At 46.6% G+C, this 22,618-nt stretch overlaps 5 protein-coding genes across 5 annotated transcripts in view; 2 read left to right on the top strand and 3 right to left on the bottom strand.

Annotated features, from left to right (window-relative positions):
* Positions 1 to 1,982: 1,982 nt before the first annotated feature.
* On the top strand, positions 1,983 to 12,477 carry SARC_01974 (hypothetical protein). The gene is made up of 4 exons (XM_014304292.1): positions 1,983 to 2,866; positions 3,870 to 4,100; positions 4,918 to 11,699; positions 11,950 to 12,477. Exons 1-4 carry the CDS (start codon positions 2,009 to 2,011, stop codon positions 12,176 to 12,178), a joined length of 8,100 nt encoding a protein of 2,699 aa, XP_014159767.1. The 5' UTR covers positions 1,983 to 2,008; the 3' UTR covers positions 12,179 to 12,477.
* SARC_01973 (hypothetical protein) lies at positions 11,613 to 15,801 on the bottom strand. The gene is made up of 3 exons (XM_014304291.1): positions 15,324 to 15,801; positions 12,714 to 15,009; positions 11,613 to 11,653 (listed from the first exon to the last, which is right to left on the bottom strand). The coding sequence occupies exons 1-2, from the start codon at positions 15,438 to 15,440 to the stop codon at positions 13,951 to 13,953; spliced, it is 1,176 nt and encodes a 391-aa protein (XP_014159766.1). The 5' UTR covers positions 15,441 to 15,801; the 3' UTR covers positions 11,613 to 11,653; positions 12,714 to 13,950.
* A 469-nt stretch (positions 15,802 to 16,270) lies between these two features.
* On the top strand, positions 16,271 to 18,038 carry SARC_01972 (hypothetical protein). Its single transcript, XM_014304290.1, has 2 exons — positions 16,271 to 16,688; positions 16,803 to 18,038. Exons 1-2 carry the CDS (start codon positions 16,572 to 16,574, stop codon positions 17,295 to 17,297), a joined length of 612 nt encoding a protein of 203 aa, XP_014159765.1. The 5' UTR covers positions 16,271 to 16,571; the 3' UTR covers positions 17,298 to 18,038.
* A 320-nt stretch (positions 18,039 to 18,358) lies between these two features.
* On the bottom strand, positions 18,359 to 20,480 carry SARC_01971 (hypothetical protein). The gene is made up of 5 exons (XM_014304289.1): positions 20,198 to 20,480; positions 19,453 to 19,815; positions 19,167 to 19,323; positions 18,854 to 18,992; positions 18,359 to 18,558 (listed from the first exon to the last, which is right to left on the bottom strand). The coding sequence occupies exons 1-5, from the start codon at positions 20,451 to 20,453 to the stop codon at positions 18,370 to 18,372; spliced, it is 1,104 nt and encodes a 367-aa protein (XP_014159764.1). The 5' UTR covers positions 20,454 to 20,480; the 3' UTR covers positions 18,359 to 18,369.
* A 526-nt stretch (positions 20,481 to 21,006) lies between these two features.
* The window catches only part of SARC_01970 (hypothetical protein), a 7,633-nt gene continuing 6,021 nt past the window's right edge, over positions 21,007 to 22,618 (bottom strand). The window contains exon 10 of the mRNA XM_014304288.1: positions 21,007 to 22,335. Coding sequence (XP_014159763.1) covers positions 22,142 to 22,335 — 194 coding nt within the window. The 3' untranslated portion in view covers positions 21,007 to 22,141. The remainder of the gene's footprint in view (positions 22,336 to 22,618) is intronic.

The following is a 22,618-nucleotide window of genomic DNA, read 5'->3' as shown; positions in this document are numbered from 1 at the left end:
AATATATATATATATATATATATATATATATATATATATATATATATATATATATATATATATATATATATATATATATATGTACACACACACACACACACACATATATATATATATATATATATATAAATTTGTGTATATATACATAATATATATATATATGTACACACACACACACATATATATATATATATATATATATATATATATATGTGTGTGTGTGTGTTTGTGAGAGAGGAAGTGAAGGAGAGAGAGTAAGCTTTTATGCGAGTGAGTGTGTGAGTGCGTGTGTGTGCTTGTGTGCGTGTTTGTGTATATGTGCGTACTTGTGCGTGTGTATGTATGTATGTATGTATGTATATATGTGTGTATGTATGTGTGTGTATATGTATGTGCGTGTGTGTATGTGTTACGTATGTGCGTGTGTGTGTGCCCCCATATACAACTTTGATACAGACCCTGCCCCTGAATAAAGTTCTTTGCATGAGTGATAAATAGAAAAGAGTTAGCATATCTATAGCGGTGCAGAAAAAATTAGTCGTATCTTGATACACTGTCTATACGTAGAGTGCCCATGGCCTGTCTCTTTGCACACAGGTGTCTGTAAAACTGCTAAGTGGTATGTATGTGTTCTGTTGCTTCCTAAAAATATACCCTTGTAACGTACTAGGCATACAGACCTATACGCCCCTGCCGTTAACGTGTGCACACCCATAGATTGTATAGGGCCCACGTCGTCTGCAGAGATGTTAGTACCCAAGAATTAGCATAAGAACAGGAGGCAACGGTACACGCACTGAATAAAGATTAATGGATCAAAAACGTTCGTTTGTTTCTGGTTGGATTGTCTTTCATTTCAAGTCGTATTCCCTTTAAGCAATCAATTTGCTTTTAAATGTCCTGGGATTCCAGTGCAGCGTGACCATAGTTCAGCAGATCCACAGGCAAAACGTTTAATCATTCTATACACATACTGATGCCTATATACTATATTGCATTAAATCACAGGATAAACTAGTTTTAATATACACAGGTCTACGAGGCGGCTTAGCCAAGGATGCCAATAATTCCAAACACGTACCGAATTAGAGGCATCCGGATATCTCGCGCTCACAAGCCCATGCGATGGAACGCGTGCCCATTGCACTCGATGCAGCAACCTTGACATCGTGTAAGTGGACTTGAATGTCAATCTCGAACACTCACTCCACTGATGCGAACCTATCTAAATAAATATCTCTATGTGCTTTAATGCATGTACATATACATATATGGCTTGCTGTAGGTCACTCGATATGGCTCAGAACTACATGTGTAAACAAATCAGACTCTACTTTTTAAAGTACTTTATTACATCAGTACTTTAATGTCATCACTCACACTTACTGGATCACACCCATCACACCCCACAGGGACTGTGAGTGACACTGGACACAGACTCACACGCTCACACGATGACACGGAGCCCGCGCAAAGTCACTTAATTTGGTTCGTGCGCACAACCCAAGGCTCAACCCTAGAAGGGCGGTGACTGGTTTATTTTGTGGTGGGGTTAAAAATACAAAGGTGAGCCAGAGTATATATATTTACATACATCCTATGAAGGGGCTATGAGTACTATGTATGAAGGAGCTATGAGAATTGATATGTCTTTATATTGTGCATCGCTTAGGAATGGACAGGCAATCTAACAAGTATATACATAAACGGCTGTGGTGTCACAAGAAGGATATGTTATGCCACTCTCTTGATCCGTATTGAATTTTAATGGTAGTACTTGTTGGAGTAATGCCACTCTCTTGCTCATTTGTAATTACGAATGTAAGTGATAGTACTGGTAGCAGTACAGAAGAACGAACAATCATCACGCGCTGCCTGTTGGAGTGGTAGTCACACTTCCAAATAACCTCGTTATGTCGTGATCCCTCAGAATATCCCTAACGCACTGATGTACTAACATACTACTATTGTGCGCGCATATCATGCATGCAAAGATAGTAGCGTGCAGATGCTTTCAGCGCAACTACACCTGATGAATGCACACGACACACACATTGCGCACACACAACCCACTGCTAAAGCACACACCGCCGAGCATCGCATGGCGCATACCCAGCCTGTAGTGCGACGTCGGCACTTGGGCCTGTCGCGTCGACCCGTACACATACAACACGCTCGCGAGGAGAGATACGGTTACAACCAAGCTATATCACACAAGACTAATGTAGTTGTTCGTGTACATGACGATGTAGATGTAAATTTAAAGTCAAAGTTCGATAAGGGCAAGTACGCACGCGGCAGCATCTCACAACATGCTGGGTCGACTGAGGTGAGAAGCGATGGCGAAGGTCTGGGCCACACAGCAGCGACAACAAACACAAAGGGGGTGGCGCGTGCTAGTAGCGAGCTCGATAAACTGATACGGGAGGATGGTGCAGTCAGCGTCCACGGGGCGTTCAGTACCAGTGATAAGGTAGTTGTCCGCGATTCTACAATGGAATCGGCTGCAGGAGATATCTCAGTTATCATAAGCGATAGGCAAGTACCTGCCCATATACCCAAGAGCTCGGAGAAAGAGGCTCACAAACCTGCCATGCCCTTGCCCACTGGAACGGTCAAAGCAAACAGTGCATCGACACATATCACTGATCTGGTGGCCGGAAGTGGTGCAGCAGTACACGACACGAAATTCGACAAAGCACGTGGTGCATTAGCAGCCAATGCTGAAGCGGCCGCATCGGAGGGTATGTGTGTGGACAACCGTGTGGTCGAGGACTGTCGGCGGATAGCGCAGATGCTATTCAACCAGAAGTGGGCCAAAGGCTTCATTGAGGACGCGAGTCTGGACAACAAAGGATGCTTGAATGTATGTAGGTACTGGGGTTGTCATGGGAACCATGAGTGTGTTTGTTTCCCAGCGCATATAGCTGGGGGGATGTGTGTACATGCCTTGAGTGTGCGTAGGTATTGGGATTTCCATGGAAACCTATCGTGTGCTCTTATGCCTGTTTTAGGGGCCCCTCGTGTGCGTGCAAAGCATACTGTCCTTTGGCAGTATTTGGTTGGGTGTCCAATGTCTCGTCAACTCGTCGATGTGATTCGCTGATCCTAGCGATCTATTCAACCCGTACTATCGGGAAAAATGGCCCATATAACTTTCTCCCGCGTCAGTCCGTTGTGGAGAAGGCGTTTGAGGTCGAACTGAACAAGAGCACTACATAGTTAGTATTTACATCGCTTTATCTCCATCCCGAACATACACGTGCAGTAGGTGCACCCATGTGCAGTAGGTGCACCCATATGCAGCAGGTGCACCCCTATCCATGCAGTATAAACCATACGATGCCGAGGCTAATACGGTCAATAGTCGTCCTGACTGCTCTCCGTCAGGGCAATTCCTTGCCCCCACCATCTAGTCATCCCCACTCTTATGTTTACTTCAACATGGAGTTGCTATGCACACCACCAATCCACTGCTCCTTGGGTGGTGTATGTTCTTGCCCATCAATGTGTCTTATTCCAATCCAAATGGCCCGATGCTGCTCATGTCGCAGCTGTGCATTATCCACTGCTTTGCTTAGTGTCGCTGACTGTTTGTTTGTAGACTTCTATTTGCCGTGTGTGCCAGATGCCCCTCGGGTGGGAGTTCTCAATGTCTATGGCATACTTGTATAAATGACCTAAGTTCTTTGTCCTCGGACTGGGCCGCAATAGCACTATGGGCTGTTATTTCTGCGGCAGCGGGGACGTTATCAACCCTCCCTGCAAGTACATTCTAACAATCATATGCTAACACAATAGTCGACCGCTCCGATTCGTGCCTTGTCCGTCTTCCACGAACTCACCTACCTACACACCTACTCACAAAGATCACTGAGATCCTAGCCAAGTCCAAGAATGGGGCCTACACCAGTGTGTCGCAGCTGTCAGAGGATATCTCCAAGATGATCCAGATGTATCTGCAAACATACGCGGCCGATTCCAAACCTGGGCGTATGGCCACTGAACTGCAGCGATGGGCAAGGCATCTGCTGGAAACGCGCTACAACGCCAGCCTAACGCCTGGACGGCCAGACAGGCAATGCGCGGCTGCAGCGACGGTATGCGAACTAACTCAGTGTATGCACTATCTATATACCTCAAACAGTGGTTTGATTATACATTTTCTACACACCTCATATGCTCGACTATGCGGACAAGTCTTCGTGAGTTGGGCTGTGATGGTATGGGAACTAAGCATATACATTATCTACACACCTCATATTCTCGACTATCCTGTCAAGTCTTCGTGAGTTGGGCTGTGATGGTATGGGAACTAAGCATATACATTATCTACACACCTCATATTCTCGACTATCCTGTCAAGTCTTCGTGAGTTGGGTTGTGCTTTTGTGGTCTGTAGTGTGTAGCCTGCAGTTGTCTTTGCTGTGACTAAGCGGTTCTGGGTTGCGGCCATGCAGTGCTTGGTCGTGCAAGTGGTAAGTGTCATATCACTTGACTCTGTTGAACCGTGGATTGATCTATGTGGTCACTCGCGTGGCTGGGCTACAGGCGTGGCGACTGAACTGATTGTCTCAAGATTGTCTCGTCCTTTGGTCCTTTAGCACGCGTCAGTTGGTGTTATATGTATGTATAATGTTATCTGCAAGAGTTCTGAATGGCGCCTATGGGACTCCCCGCGCTGCGCGTGCTTGCGCTTGCTTTCGTTATACTTTCGAACATACTGAATGAAATGAATGGGCTGTCCTGGATTTTAAAATGGACTAGCAGGTACTGTTTGAGGCCATTTGGCGCCCCGGTGTGACTGTAGTATTTAGCACTGCCTGATATCGCGAGCTTGTACTATTGTTTTTCGTCAGTTTCTATTAAATTTATTTGTCCCGTACTGAATTTACTAATGCGATCATTCCTTTTCAGGTGCCTAAACATACCCCGCCCGGAAGATCGGCAGCTAAGGTAAAGCAGCCATCGATTAAGCCTGCCGAGTGTCTTGGGGTTGTTGGGCATGATCACCGCCGGTGTGCATCTGCAGAGAACTCTGCACCCGAAGCTGGCTCGGCGCCTATCACCACGTACAGTAGCGAACTTAGACAGCTCGTTGAACAGCCAGTAGATGCTACTTGTGTGCGCGATCGCACTTGTAAGCGACGGGTATCTGGCGCTAAAGCTTTGGCGCCATCGCAACCATCGCCTGAGGACACGAACCAAGACACTACCAAAACTCATGCGAATATACAAATGAACCATATAAGAAAGGGTGGCCAGAGTGATTCTGGCGTAGCGAACAAGGCAAGTACGGGAGAAGGTGCATGTAGCACCGCCGGTGCAACCGTAGTCACGTACCCAAGCAGCACGCATACCACAACACAGACGAACTCATTAAGTGCTGCGGGGACGGCTTGTGCCGCAGCTCGTGACTTGAACCCGCTAGCACCCACCAGGGACACGCAGCTGCTGGGCAACCCAGTGCCTGCAGATACAGGCAAACCACGCAGGGTAACGAAAGGCGAAGGTACTACTCTGACGAGCACGGTATGTAGTGCTTCTGACCTTACAGACGGCAGGGAGAAACCCCCACAGAGCAAGGCAAGTGCACTGGGAGAGGCTAGGGATGATGGCGGAAAGATTCGCCGCTCCAGCAGGCTGCTCGATCGGGCTTCAGCCTCGGCCTCGGCTTCTGCGTCGTCGTCAGGGATAGTATCATTGTCGCAAACACCCACACGCACACCTGAGCTCTCGCCATCTTCTGTCTCTGGTGAATTTATATCTGGAGGAAGGGGGTCTGAAGATGCAGGTGAGTCCAAGACATGTGTCCAACCGGCCTCGGCAGCTGAATTGGCTGTTACAGACAAGCCCTCGACAACGCTCAAGCAGCTGAAAGCGCTGGCTTTGTCTTGCGCAACAATCGGAGAGTCTGGTGACACGGATGCCCCAGTCAGACCAAAAATTACCCACTCACGGGAGGATCTGGGTCGCACCAAGAAGCATGCAACGTACAACAAGAAACATCAGCGGGTGAGTAGTGGCCGTGGAACCCTGCATGCGCTGTGGGGCCAACTGAACCCCACGTGTGAGACTGACGCCGACGGTATACCGCCTCAAGAGCGCACAGAGCGACTGGATAGGCTGAGTGGGGCAAGCAACAAGCACGGTGCAAAGGGAAGCGGTGCTAGTCTCGGGGTACTGGATGCCAGTACACTTGTGAGCAAGGATGTGGGCGGGGTAGCCGTTGTGCAGCAGAAGGAAGTATCAGCTACGGCAATGATAGGGCTGTCTGGTGATGAGGCCGTGCTTGACCAGAGCTGGGGCAGAAGACTGGATAGCGACGGGGGCAGGCGAGATGTTACCGAGTGTTCACAAACAGGAACAAGGTCACCAGAGACTGAGAAAGCTCACACTCGGAATGGACACTCGCAGCAAGAATGGGATGAGCTGGAGGAGGGTGATGGTTTAGTTGCTATAGAGAAACGATCGGTACATATTGATGGACAGGAGAACGAGCAACCACACGGGAGTGACAAACAGCAAATAAAGTATACACGACAAGGACCCAATAAACTACAAGGAAGTATTAAACGAGAAAGAAGTATTAAACGACAAAAAAGTAATAAACGACAGGTGGAAACGACGCGGAAGGAAGGAGGCCAGCGACGGGGGCGCCCTGAACACCACAGACGCGGACGAACATTGAAGTTGATGAGGAAATCCAACGAGCAGGTGAAACCACCCAGCCCACCCATTGGCGTAGGCATGACCAGTATGACTACACAGTACATATCGCGTGCTGAAGGAGAAGCTAATGCAGCGCCACAGAAGTGTGTGGGATTAGACAGACCGAAACTCAATGAAGAGCCTTCGTCCGCAATAGCCGATACTGCACATAGCCCTGACAATAGTCAGACGGAAGTCGCGCCCTCGAGAGGTGGGTTAACAGATCTACCTAGAGCGGTACTGCAGAGTGCATTACGCGACGTAGAGACAGCTGCGCGGATTGAAGAAGTGTCTCACTTGGCCGATAACGATGGACGGCTGAAGGCGATACCAACAGTGGTGCAAGAAATCGCACAGAGAGTCGACCGGGATACAGACTCTGACCACATGTCCGAAGACATTGGCTCAGTACTAGGACCTGGAGATGCACACTTGGGGCCTGGTAGTGGTACAACGGACGCCGAGGCCGTGCATGCACCGCGAGGGCGACTGAGACTTACCCGAGGGCCGGCTAAAGCGACTGGCACCAAGCTACGTGGTCGTAGAGAGAGGTATAGTCCCAAGCACAGTAGCAACTCGACGAAGGTTGTGAGCTCGACAATGAGTGCGGAGGTGAAAGGGAGTATGGGTCATTTAGTGGAGAGTCCGGATGAGCAGCGCTGTGATCTGGCACAGAACGTGACGTCCGAATATATTGACTCTTCGGAGATCCGTGCAAATGAAGCCTATCTGCCGTCACCGTCGACAGATACTACTGAAGCGGTAGTTAGCTGCGTACATGTAGACACAGGCGAACGCGCTGGTGTGGTGACCGGCACACAGACAGCTCATCATATCACTACCTCTACCCCGTCCTATGGCAGGAATAACAGTGATGCATCGACACCAAACACCCTGTCGAACGAGAGACCCTTCAACTACCGTTGCGCTGCAAATAGAGTCGTATCCCATCCAATAAGCGGGCCAGCAGAGAAAGTGTTATGCGCGCGCTCCCCATTCAAGCGGTCTCATTCGCCTCTGGATTTGAATTTGTCCTTGGATTTGGAATCAAGCTTTGATAGGCCGGCGAGAGAAGGGGCGGCTGCGCTGGAGTCAGGCAGCAACGCACACCAGATGGGAACACACAGCGATTCAGACAATTTGATGTCACCCATACCACTCTACACATGCACTGCAACAGCAACTGTTTCGTGCGGAGAGAGTCTTCACGATACTGTGCCTGCAGAGAGCGACAGGCCTGGCCCCGAGCAGTTGGCTAAGTCTGTGCGCCGGAGGCTATCGGTACGCAGACCTCACGCGTGCATTATCGGATCCAACGGTGGGCCGAGCAACGTCGCAGAGGGAGCCGAAACAAATGCAGAAACCCCAACACTCGCCCTTGTCGCTGGAGGCGTGCACACAGTCTCAGACACGGGCGGGTGTGTGGGTGCGAACCCAACACAGGTCAGTGTCCATAATAGCGTACGCAGTCAACAAGTCATGAGCCCACCGGCAAGACCAGGGGATAGGCTATTGGACCGAGCGACACAACCTACGGGACGTTTAGGTATGGTCAAAACAATGGTTGCCAAGACCCGCTTACCAGAGGATACTTGTGCTACAATAGATACAGATAAATATGCAGAGCCTCACACGAAGCACGTGCGGGGGGACCACGAATACCAGGCCTTGTGTGCATCACCACAGAAGTGCCCAACGGAGCGTATATGTGCAACCTCTTCGCAGCAGCCAGGTGGTGTTGTACAGCGTGCGGTTGGTAGAGGAGTGGCCGGGGTCAAAGTGGAGATAGGGGCACAGCAACTATGTAGTGAGACACTAAGAGACACTCCATCGGAGTCTGGAGACCAGTCCCCATCACACCAGAATGCCGAAGGAGAGCATCAGAATGCTATAGACAGCGAGGCTACAGTGGCGGTGAATACCGCACGTGTGATTGCTGACCAACGAAAGAGCAGTAGCGCGGATGGCGATGCTGTTCGCAAAGGAAAAAGGAATAGGGACGGGTCAGTTGCCAGAGTTACTGACAATGGCAGTGGCCGTGGTTGCAAGGCCAAGGGTATCAGCCGGAAACCAAGCGACCCAAGCAAGGGACTGGCGAGGAAACATACTTCGAGAAAGGAGAAGGAGAAGAAGAACACGCGCACGGGCAGCGAGACTGTCCGCGAGGATGAGAGCAGGAAAGGGGAATCCCTGTGTGTTTTCGACAAGTCCAAATTGTCTGATCAATCGGACGGGTCGGATAGGTCCGATGAGTCGAATAGGTCCGAAAAGGCCCAAAAATCTGGCAAAGCCAATCGGATCGACCACAAGCACCGCGGCAAGGTCCGTGGTGGTGGCAGCAGCAAGCGCAGAGCGCCTGGGGCAATTAGTAGGACACGTGGTGACGGGGAGACTCGCAGTAGCACCTGTACGACTGGCTGCAAGAGTCGTTCTAAGTGTGTGCACTGCAAATACAACGCTGATCAGGAACAGCACAGTCTTGATACCAGCCTAAAGCATAGCAGTACAGGCCACAAACTCCACGTATCACGCAAGGTGAACCCCTACAGTACTGCGACTAAGCGATTGGCTTGCTTGTTGGGCCTTCCAACGGGCCATGTGAAGCAGTCAAAGCTATCCTTTGTCAAGGCTGTACCCAGCCGCAGCAAGCACATCATTACAGACATAAGCGCAGATAGTATACAAACACTACCATCCGACTCGGTGCCGGGCAGTCGCGACAAAAGCAAAATTATGAGCCCGCGCGCAGTAGAAACTCAGACGACACTCCCTTGCCTACCTACCGAGAGACAATCAGCTGCATCACGCTCACGCTTCCCACCTTCTGTACCTTCATCACTATGTACGGTCAACAGTGCATGCGACAAGCTGTTAACTAAGGTGTCAGTACCCACTAAGTCACGGCCGCGGAGAACCCTGATGGGATGCTCACTAAAACGAAAGCTGGGTTCCACTGGATCAGACGCTGGCCATACAACTAGTGGAGGGAAACGTTCTCGCAACGCTGAGCTTTGGACGGAATCAACATCACTATATCTACATACGACAAAATCTGATCAGCGCTCAAGACCATGCACATTCTCAAAAACCCAGGATACTAACACCACAGCAACTACCCTAGGGCAAACTTCTGTGTCTGTGCTTGAAGATATATCAAGTGCCAGAGTAGATCCAAAACCATTGCCGGAATCACCTCCCGATTCAGTGGCAGTGTCACTCTCCCCCGCATCGTTGTCCAGAGTACTTCTGGCCAAGCTATCTCACAGTACAACCAGCCGGAACGCTGACGGTAAGGCAAGTACCGCATCTTCGACCCAGCTTGAAACCTTGGCTCCGTCAAAGGACACTACAGATTGCCGCCTTATGCGGCCGAGTGGTACAAGTGGGCTAGTACAGGGAAGTAGCAGAGTCACCTCGCAAGCATCGCAGCCCATCCCGTCATTATTGACTGAGTTCGAGTGCAAGGCAGCCCCGCCACCGGCATCGACGCACGGAAAAGGAAACCCAAAACTCAATTTACATAGAAAATCATACCGGACTATCAGTACTGCAGCATCCACTACCGAGCGAGGACACGCATTGGCTATGAGTTCACCGGCGTCCGTCACCACCACTCATACTGTCACCAGTGCGGCGTGGTCTGCCCAAGAAATATGTAGTATTCCCCACACGGCCAATTCGCAACTGGAGAAAGGAGTTTGGAAATCAATACCTTTACCGAATACTGATCCGGATGTACCCCGTATTCCTATCAAGGTTACCACACAGCCAGAGAAGTGTATAAAAATGGTACGTAAGTCACGAAGGCACCACCTGCTATCGGCCGACGTTGCGGTCGAGGGACATAAGTCCGCGGAGTCCACAACTGTCACGGTAGAAGGAATAATCACTTCACCTGTGGAGGCACTTAGCGTAGTACGCGAGAAACCGCGCGTTCTAAGCGGTTCTCAGCGAAGCACAGCTACAGAACGCGTTGCAACACACGTGTCTCGCTCAGAGCCTTATCGAGTGACAGGCACTTCTGGCTGCAACCAGGCCAGAGGAGGGGGGCGGACGAGGCAGCTGAGGGACCAAGTGAAGGGTGTTGCGAGCTCGACTACTGAAGGTACGGATGTCATTAGCAGTGTCGGTGCAGCATCACCCAGTCAACTTGATGACAGGGCAGTCATGCCCGCCAATACTGAGCAATCTTCTAAGATGACTACTGATGTGCATAAAACTGCGGGATCGCCACCGTCGACTCTGTCGGGCGCACTACTCGCGTCGGCCAGGCAACGTGGACGTGAACTCGTATCAGGCTCGCGCAGTACCAGTGGGAAACGGCGGAGGCCCAGGGAATCGACTAGAAAGAAAACAGGTATAGATATCACGGAAGATAAAGCTTTCAAACTTGAGAAGCTGGCATTGAAGCCCGCAACAGAAACAGCGCCGGCGACTTGTTCGATCAGTGGGGCCTCTAAGTCCGATTCCAGGCCATTTGGTCAGCTGAGAGGGTCTGCTCGACGCAAGACGACCAGGAAGCCTGTGAAGACGAGGGAGGTGTCAAGCACAAAAGATACCCGCAAGAAGGAAATGGATCGTAAGACGGGGGGGACTGGCAGTCTTCAGGGAGATCATAGTGTGAGTGGGATAGACCAGGCGGCTGACACTGCCAGCCCGAGTGAGGTGTTGGGTGGATGCGATACAATTGCAGTAGAAGGTGTGGGTGGCGAGTTGGCTGGTCAGGTACCCGTTGTAGGTATAAAATGCCCAATCGTGGCATTTGTAGCGCCCACTGTCGATGGTAAGATGGTCTCACCGCCGCCTGTGAAAGCTGCTGTCGTACTAGTAGCTGCGACTAATGGGAAGTCCATGTCCGTACCCGGCCACGATGCGAAGGCTAGTGCAGATCACTTGCCTGTGTGGGAGGAAGGTGTCGATGAGCCGTTGCTGCCCAGCACACCTGCGCAAAAGAGAGACCGCCGGCGGAGGCGGAACGAGCAGTTACGGTATGTTTTGTTGGTATAAACCTTGACCTGGTACAGACATCCCTATTCGAGTGTTGCTCGATTGATTCACCATAGACACTGAGCATCGCACGTTTTTGTTTTTGATGTGTTCCGCTGCCATGAGAAGGTATGTGAATGCAGATGGGTGGTGGAGCCCTGAAGCAGATTCCCTACTGACGCCTACATATATTGGGTCAGCCACTTGGGCCTATTTATGTCAACAGTTTTACTTATCTTCCCTACTTCCCAGACTATGCAAAGAGCGAGAGATCAAAGAGCGACGTGAAAATAGTTGGCGGCGGCGGGCAGAGGCCGGCATGAGTGATCAGCCCACCCCGACAAAAGATATAAATAGACGCGGTATCTCATGGAAGCGCGATTGCGAGACCTATTACATATACGACACGGGAGTTTTCAACTCAGTGTACGACCCAAGCGAACACATGCAGGATCCGGACACAGACATGGTCAATAAATAGTGTCCTAACAATTCCTGGTGGAAATTGTTAGATGCAAGAAAACCATAAATATACTCGGTGCTACGTGAGAAGGGCATAGGCAAATGTTTGCAATTTTGTAGAAGGCTGAGTGTCTATGGAATCGTACATCGATACAACACCATATCGGCCTCAGCCAAATTTCGACATGAGTGTCAGACAAACTAAATGTAGGAGTGAACACAAAGGATGCGGTACTAATCCTCAAAACAGGTGCACATAACGTCTCGAGTATAGTAAATAGGATGGAAGGTTCCTATTTTTCTGTCCAAAAATCTCAGAATCATACGCTTGCAATCTGCAAGTTAGCAGGAAGCCGAGATCTACATGCGAGACATAATCACCAAAACATACATATATGTATATACACAAAATAAATAAATACATGTACATCAACATGTTTACATGATCACCAAAATAGACACAGATGAATATACAATATATATATTCACAAAATAAATAAATATATGTATATCAACATGTTTTTTTCCTGACGTACGTGCACACACACAGTGACCTTGATCGCAACGCATACGTCTCCAGGATCATAATCTTGTTTGTCTCAGTTCGATAATCAATATTCGCTCCCAGGAGCATTTATGTTATGATATTAACTGATTCGCCGCAGCCATGCACGCACCATGGGGGTGTACATACTACAGAAATATACAAACCAGCCAAGCTGTGACAACCAACAGATGGCTTTGTATGCATTGATGAGACACTCACTATAATCCGCTCATAAAACCCAGCGTCATATATTAAGAGCCTTGGCCATACATGCTTCGACCTATGTCTTTCTCAAGGATGCCTGGGCATTGAACGTGGTGTTATCTTGGTATTGGCATCACAGTTAACGTGTGTCTCTCCCGAGTGTCCGGCCAATAGACTTCACCCACAAACATCGCAGATGATGACATTGTTTCCAAGTCAAGAGGTAGCTCATGAAAAGTACGCGTTTACTCCTTGCACCAAAATTCAACTCAGGCTCCTGCTGATGCACCACCTAACGGCGAACGCCGTCCAAGATAGCCTCTAAAAACGTTGCACCGGACACCTCAACCACGCGACATGTACCACGCCTCGTTCAACTCCTTGCGTCTTCTAAGACTTTGGTATTTATCTCAGTCTGGGAGGGGCCTCCGACTTTGCCACTTCTCTGACCCACAGACCGACCACTTCGCATACTAGTTCTAAGATTTGATCCACGCCCGAAGTACGCGGTAACAAATCGGAGCGCTGCCATATACCGGTTGAAGATTCAGTAGTCTCGGGCTATACAAGCTACTTATACACCTACAGCATTATCTCGCGTTTGTCACGTTGGACTTTGCACCGACAGGTGCGCACGCGTGTACCATACTACGGGAAAAGAGTCCAAAGGCTTCGATTGGTATGGCGAGGAAGAGCGGGTGAGCTGGGACATATATAGTATTTGCGATTTTGACTAGCATTCCAAGCGCGGTGTCTTAACTCGCCGATCTGGAGAGCTGAAGGATGGATATCTACGATGGTTGTGTGCGCTGTATATCCTCGATGCACACCCGGCTGTCAAATGTCCCCTCAGCACTCCGCGCGTCTTTTACCATGTACATTGACGACTACAAAAAAAAGTGTATCCAGGCTAAATGTTCAACAATACACAATTGAACCGGACAGTTCACATTGTGTAAAATAACAGTATATTCGAAGTGTTCGTATGTGATAAAGAACAGGTACACTACCTGTTTGTCTTTCATACCAACATAATACAACTACTGCGACATGGCGGACCCATCCGCAGGCTGGACCGCGACTGACACGTCAACTACCGGCGGGGTGGCAAGCATACCATGCTGCTGTGGTTGTTGTTGCGGCTGCTGCTGGGCCTGCGGTTGGTGTACTTGTTGCTGCTGCTGTTGCTCTGCAGCCATCTGCGCGGCAGCCACCACTGCCGCCACCGCAGCAGTCGTATTATTCACTTGGTGTACCTCCATGGGATCGTGCTGATTGATATGCGGCACCTCGTATTGCACCTGCGCCTGCTGCTGTTGGGCCTGTTGCTGTTGAGCTTGTTCCTGCTCGTGTACCTGTTGTTGTTGCACCTGCGCCTGCTGTTCCTGGTTTTGTATCTGCAGTTGCTGCTGTTGTTCCTGCTGAGCATGGTGCACACCGTCATTGAGCTCGTCCGTATCCATAGCCCCCCCATTGTCACCTGCAACATCCATCCCCTCGGCTCCCTCGACATGGTGAGTGGCCATATTCTGCGCTGCGTGTGGCGGTGACACGGCACTCGGCAGCATGTTGTTCGCTGGCTGGCGTAGTACGGGTGGTGGTACGGGTGGTGGTACGGGCTGTGGAGGCGGGGGCAAAGACTCCTTGATAACCTGCCTAATGGACGTCTTAACTTGCTTCACGGCCTGTCTCAGCCGCTCATTCTCTATCCTCAGCTTCGTATTCGTCTCCGCATGCACACCGACCTCCGTTAATAGACTCGTGATGCGATTGTTCTTCTCTTCCAACACCCCACGGACCATGCCTTCGGTGGCTCCAGAGCCCGTCTCCAGCTCAGCCGCACTTGCAGCCAGTGCCAGTATACCCCTTCCCGTCCCAATAGAAACCTCGCCTTCCTCCTCTCGCCTGCGGTTGCGCTTCCTTCCTGTAGCCACTCGCTGGCGCACTTCTTCGTCGGATATATCGTAGTATGTGCACTCCTCCTCAAAAGTCATGGGTAGCTCTCCCTTGAGCAGCTTGGTGTACTTGTTGACCTGGTGGAATTGCTCCGGCTTGAAATGCTTGTGACAGACTCGCAATTCCCGTGTGAGGTCATGTTCCTGAATAATAATGATCAGATCAACGAAAGTTTGGTGTCACGGACGCGCTGACATAACTGCCCCCAAAACGACTGCTCTTTAGTGCGAAAGATTTATATGACTGGGATTTAACGAACTAGCACTGCGGAACCTAACATGCTCACCAATCAAGTCTGATACTATAAAACGGTCACGCTTACAACAAGTCATTTGTAAGTCGTACTATTAAACTACTAGCACGTGGTAAACGCACAATCCGCCTATAGAGAAACGGGAGCCCATCAAAACAGTCATGCACAGCAATTTCTTCACCAACTTATTGGCAGTCCACCTACCGAGTAGTTGGGGCGAATGAGTTCCAGCCACTCTCTTCTGAGCTCCAGCTTCTTGGGCACGTGTACAGCAGGGTTGTCCTTCTTCGCGGTGGCCTTACACCACACCGCACCGCACATGATGGTATATTATAAGGCAATCGACCACAATCGACCAGTCGATATTTTCCAACCTATAACAGTGAATGTCAACGAAGATCGCAGTTCACTGAACAGTGCACACTAATTGCAATCGCACAGTTTCAAAATAGTCTTATTTGATTTTGAAGATATGTCACCTAAGCGCATCAATCGTGCCAACCCTCACCACGCTATAGCCTCCTAGTACGAAGGTGTGTTTGTTGCTCAAGGGTTTATATGTATACAATGTGGCCCTTGCCCTTGTGAAAGCTCTTCTTGTCAGTGTCAGTTAGTTCAAAACGCCGGAAAAGCAATCTAATCGTTCTGATAATCAATTTCACTATTTGTGATGCGTTTTGAATGCTAAAAAGTGTGAATCAGGATTGATATTATCGGGTTTGCTTCTTATTATATGATTTTCAGTTGTGTTCTTCAGTTTGTGAATTCGCTCTGATGCATACGATTTCTAAGGCTTGAGTTGGCTCGAAATTTCGAAATTTCGTTATTTTCAGAAATATCTCCCAAAAATAGTTTTTATGTATAAATTACTGAAAGCGTTCCAGTACGTGCTGAAGCAGGAACCGTTGGGAATCTGGTAGGTAAATCTAAAATTAGCTCAGAAATATTTCAAAGTGAGCTCAAAAAATGACGAAAGATAGAAAAATCTATTTTTAGACGTTTATATTGGAGTTCGCCAACTGACGAGGTTTTGAAATGCTGATTTCCCATTTTGTGTGAAGTTTCCGGTTTCTGGGACAGTGCTTGCGATGATTCGGGATGGATATTTGAGCCAAGCACATAAAATTGAGATCATTCGGCAAAGTGAACTACAGTGTCATACATATATTTCATATAAAACAAAGTACATCGCATAATCACTTCGAACACTACTCGTACTGCTGCAAACTATATCAGCAGCAAATTAGAAAAGGAAGTGAACCAGCAGCTGGTCATAGTATCATATCCACATTGTGTTCAACTTTTTTCATCAAGTACTGATTAGTAGCGAAAATTCCTATTAGAGGCAGGCGATCACAGAAGAGTACAATACGTTGAAAATATTAGCTTCATTCGAACATAAAATTGAGAACTTTAGCTTCGGACTTGATCTTCAATAATACATCGTCCAGCATGTGCAGCGCAGTTTGGTGCAAGGCAAAAAGCACTAAGGAGAACAGAGCCGTGCAAGTGCCAAAGAAGGAGGAAATTCGTAAGCAATGGCTGGAAAAAATCAATCCGAATTACACGGTATGTTTACTACTTAGTGCTTAGAGTTACTATCTGAATTGTACTCGAGGATCCACCAGATTTTTCTGGACTTACTTAATGAATTCATCTTAGACGCAACCATAATTAATGTAGGAAGAGGATTTGATAAAAGAACTGCGCGTGTGCCACCGCCACTTCAAGCCCGAGCAGCTTCACGTGGTAAGCAAGTACAAGAAGGTGCTTAAAGGCGAGCTCCCCATGTCGTTCGAAGAAGAGCGTCTGTACTACCTCTACATCGGTGACACACAAATGAGCGAGACGCTCATGAACTCCCCACCCAAGCGTGCTGGCGCTGGGCAGCGTTCCCAGACCAACCCCGTTCCTTTGCCTGCCGAGGCACCGTCTCTGCCCGAGGGCACCAGTGTGCAGCCGTCGTCCATACTGAGTGACAGCAGTAATAGTGTATATCAGAGCGTGCTGCAGGAGAAGAACGATCGCATCAATTCACTGGTCAAGGAATCTGCAACTTTCATGGATAATAATTCGAAGCTCAAGATTGAGAACGAGAGACTGCGGTCAGCGCTGATACAGATGGACCGCATGGCCAGACAACTGTTGCGTGAAGATGAGGAGACGATGTTATTTTAAGATACGAATGCAGATTTCTGTAGACGTGGTATAGACCTGCACATACGCGTTCTTATAGACGAGCACATGTAATTATATATAGACCTACGTATTCACCCGTTCTTGTAGACAAGCGCATGTATTGCTAATTAGACCTGAGCATACACGTGCATATCCTACCGCACGATTCTAGGGGTGTAGCCTTACGTAGAGAGAGGCACTTCCCTGTTTGGTTCATCCGTTAGTAAGTGTTTCGTACTTTGTAGGTACCGATGCCCTTCTGCCAGGTTGTCTTTTGCGTGCGTGCACTTGACCGCGGAATTGCCACCGACCTATCGAGTATTGTTTAGACTTTGCGGTAGTTGTCGCTGAAGCATATCAATAGCAAATTGAAATGATTGCTTGTCTTCGCTGTTGCTGTGTCATTCTCAACGGTAAAAGCAACGTGGTCGAACTGGACAAGGTGCTATTGGCCGGGGATTAGTGTTGCTTGATTGGAACAGCGTGCCATCTCCCGAACCAAATCATAGTTCGTAAAGTTACGGAGCCAAGTAGAATACCCTCAGGATAAGAGTTGACTTTGCCAACTGGGAAACGAAAATATGAGCCGAATCTGGTACTTCTTGTGCCAGCTGAACCTACTTTCACATTAACAACCGTAAAAGGGAGAGGAAGTCCGGCACCGCCGGTTACTGTATCCGCATTGAAAACTTGATAATCTTTCCTCGGCCAAATTTAAATAAAGATGATCTCATAAGTTGAAACATTGTCAGCTAAAAGGTCAGCTTGATATTATGAACATTTTAATGTTTTATAATTGTGTATCTCTATTCCCTATATAATCACTTATGTTATTTTAATTTCAAGATGCACATTTTCGTTTCGGCACGCCACACTATACAACTCAATCACCTGCTAAAAGATACAGCCCATTCTCATGTTTATATCCTATATGTGCGCGTAGTTCATGTCCTGGTAATACTACATTGATCCTGTTCAACTGTGCGCTCGTGACGTCAAGAATAAAAACATTAGTACGGTAATAATAATAAAAACGTCTTCATCCTTTAAAATAATAAAAACTCATCCTAATTTATTTCCTATCCTTAGTGAAAAAGGTATCCATACCCCAAACTAGATCACTGGTGTATGAAAAAGTTTCGGATCTATTATGATCTTGCAAAGGATGCTCTTGGTGGTAGCCACGTTTCATCAACTGCTCAGCGTATTGGCGGTCGCCGTTATCGCAGTTCTTTTCTGTGGCACAGTGGTATACCTCCGCCTGTTACGAAATTGCCAAGTATCGAATTTACATTAGGTGCAAACTATATGGAGATAGATGTGTATATGCAAAATTGTTAGGTTATATACTTTGAAATGTTTCCGTTGACCTACCGACTTAAACACGGAACAGTATATCTGTGACAACTTCAGTACAAGAAGACCCAGTAATTCACTATATGAGAATGAATGGATTTATTGAACGTGCGAAGGCGGAGCGTGCAAATACTAGCAAATGTTAGGAACGGATGCTTTTTTTCAATGAATGACGAAGTACGGAAACAAACTGATCATACCGAAATGACTGAAGGGTTCCCGCTGCCAGTGAAGAATACGGATGAACCTTCATCCGAGAACACGTGCTGTTCGTATCCCTCTACGTCAATTTTTAGTGCGAACACTGGTGTAATTTCCGTGTCTATGATATCGTCCAGTCTGAAGTACAAGTATTCGACAAAAGTTATGAATTGATTAACAACTATATTCATACACCGAAAATGATAGAAAACTCGCACGGCATATATAAACCCATAGACACCTGGACTACAACTCTGCGCTGGTGAAAATGATTTAAGAACATTTAAAATAAACTTTGTTACTCACACTGACCTGACAATCTCCATACTGCTGCGGATCGAGTATTGCTCGGGAGTTTTTAATCTCTGTTCCGCTAAGAAGGTCGTCAACGCCTCCTCAGAACAGACAGTATGGCCGTCGCCAAGGTTGTTGTCAGATGAAACTACATGGCAAGTTGCTGGTTCAGTACCTAAAACCAGATAATTTACAAGTTGGAGTGAGTCGAAAGTCTTTCCAACTTGTCAATGGAGATCGTCAAAGCACAGAGAATCTATGGAAATATTTTGAGTTGGATACTAGGTCATTATACAAGACATACCTAGACCGAATGGCATTATTGTTAGTTTTTCCTCAAATCCCGGATTCAGACAAGCGGTTAGTTGTAAAAGTTGTATATTGGAGGGTAGTGGTTCTACCGAGATAGTAGAGAAGCCAAGGCCTAGCGCCTGAGCAGTCCAATATCCAACATTCGCACCGATATCCAGAAAGTATCCTTTGGGACCTCCAGGATTGAGAGTGAATGTACGATCCCAAAACCTTTGTAGCAGGTATAGCTCCCACACACCCGTTTCTCGTAGTGTTTTACTAACTATATCATCACCCTTGTATATTGCCATTTTTATCGGCGGGTATTTATCTCCTCTTATTGATTGGACATCCACCACCTGCACGTTATCGTTTGCTGTAGAATTTAGAAATTGGATTATCAGCACAGTACAAAACTGCGTTGCTAAATATTAATGCAAAATACTGAAAACTTCGACTGGTGATGAAGCAACACTTTGTAACATATTGAATACTATATAATACCGAAATCACTGACACAGCTGACGGTGCATACCGTCTACATCTGACCTTCCTAGTCGGCGGTCAACTTGACTTAATATGCTCAGACCAATGAGACGAATATGCCATAATCCGATTCGAGCTCACTTGTCGATTCTTGACAGAATTCAACCAGATATTTGCAATACTACCTTGTGCACACTACTAAAAGTTATTGTAGCATATTATATGCACATATGTGCAATTATATTGCCTCGAACCCCCATAGAAGTACATACCCGTCACCCCGTGGATAGCAAGGCAATATGATTGCCTGGCACGCTCACTCATCTGCGGTAAAGGTGCTTTAAGGCCTTTGTGTCCGCTACAGTTTTGTTGATTTTTGCTCGGCGCCTGTATCTCGCTAACTTTTAGACTGCTATCGTGTCCCAATATCTGATATAATAAAATGAGTATGCTTATTGTAGCTGCAATATTTAACCACTGGCTCGGTGTGGGTAGCCTTCTAGGGCTGACTATTGATGAGAATCCCATGACAATGATCTACAAGTAATAAGTCCACTTGTGGCAGGTTAAGTTACGGGAAAATATAATATATCAGTCCTATATAAATAACCTGTATTTTTTTTAGATCTATAAAACCGCATAAAATTGAACACACTATTTTCTAATAAATATTTCGTCTTCACGACCTGTGGCACTTTTTTATACTTCTTCCATTCTAAAGCATCTATAGTGTCATCACTTTTACAACAAAAAAAATATAAGCAGGTTTTCGTTAGTCATATGATTCTTTCTCTAATAGAATCGCACAGAGATCGCTACGATAAACTTTATTCGAATTAACCGTTTCATGTAAAGCTTTATCCAATGAAAAAAAAATCTTATATAATATATATATATACCCGGCACCCGGCAAAGTATATAGTGTAAAAAAAAATACATGGACGTTCGAGGCTGCGAAGCACAGGTCACAGGGAATAGGCCATAGGGTATAGGCCATAGGCCATAGGGTGGCTATCAAGAAGGCTATGCATAGGGAATCTAAAAATTTACATGTGTAAAAATATGTGGTAAATGCCTGCTCTTAAAAAATAATGTCCTCACTGTTCACATTCATATCATTATGTAAGCGACCTGTAGGTGAAAAACCGACTAAATATGCAGATATTCTGTGGTATATTCGGTAGGTTATTTATCGACCGCAACGAAAGTACACGGTGGCTTATAGTATATGGCCTATGACATATGCTCGTCCATGTCGTCAGAAAAGGGAACTATCAAGCTCTAATTAATGAGAGAAATTATTGTTCAGAGTTTTCCCTCTATTTCAAGGTGTTTACAACCTTTTGTGCAATCGTGCGCCTGAAATTAGTATTATGACATGGAGTATTAAAATCGTCTTCGACTCTGTTCCATTTGTAGCGATTGTGGATTATCAACAATTGAGGAGCTGTAGAATGACGCATTATTCGTAGTCATGTGATACGGGCTATTTCAGCCATGGGAGCCATATGATATAGGACAACGGTCATAGCGAACGACAAACAACGGTAGTGATTAATAATTTCCAATTGCAAGTAGTAAATGTTTGTAATACGATACCTTCAATTTACTATAGGTGTTTCTATTCAAAAGTATGACGATCGTCTGGGGCACTTGTGCCAAACATTGCGTATTGCATACATTAACAAAGTAATACATACGCAGCAATACTGATGCTAGACAGCAATAGGTCACGATTTGAGTGACGTTTGAGCTTGCTTCAATTACGATTCCGGTGAAGAACCATATACACAATGAAGGTTGCCTTACTAAGGCCAGAATTTGTGCTTCACTTCGCATCTATCGTATCTGATTCAGGAAGGTTCCCGTATTGAACTGCGGAATCACGGTAGCTGTATTAGGCGAAAACGTATGAAGTGGCGGCAATGCGATTTGCTATATGCTAGTCTGTCTGAACTTGCAATGAGCATTGTAGCAGTGCGCAGGCTTTCTGCAGCTACTCGACGAACATGTAGCTCATGTTTACTGCATAAGTTGAGCGGGTTGGTGCAGATATTTTAGTTAATTAACTTAAACATGTAACCAAGTTCGGTATGCATCTCTGGAGAACATGAAATTTCCTTTTATTACAAAACAGTAAAAGAAATCATACTTCGAAACCGCCATTTTGTTTGCAAATAAATATATTCTGATTTAAAAATATATAACCCTAAATATTATTTCATAAGAATGGTGGCAGCAGCATCATGGCCTGTCAGTTTGTCGACTATTTGACCACTCGTGGGCAAGTTCAACCCAAAATAGACCGCAAATTCCAATGCCACGAAGCAGGACGAGACGAACATACATAAGGACAGCAGTGACCACGAGCCGAATGCTATGCTTGTGACTACGTACGTAATCCAGAGCTCTGTATATGACAAACAATATACAAAAATATATTAGCATATCTAGATATATTTATGTGTGAATAAACCATATTATATATATATATACAAATATACAAATATATATATATATATATATATCTATATAATATATATATATATATATATATATATGTGTGTGTGTGTGTGTGTGTAGTAATATATATATAATAGGTNTTATAATATANACCACAACAATATATAATAAATAAAAATAAAGGTATAATATATTNTATATATATATATATATATATANACCCATATATA

This window comes from Sphaeroforma arctica, assembly GCF_001186125.1.
Source record: "Sphaeroforma arctica JP610 unplaced genomic scaffold supercont1.84, whole genome shotgun sequence".
In the NCBI taxonomy this organism is placed as follows: domain Eukaryota; class Ichthyosporea; order Ichthyophonida; genus Sphaeroforma; species Sphaeroforma arctica.
This window is presented reverse-complemented; position numbering and strand designations above follow the sequence as displayed.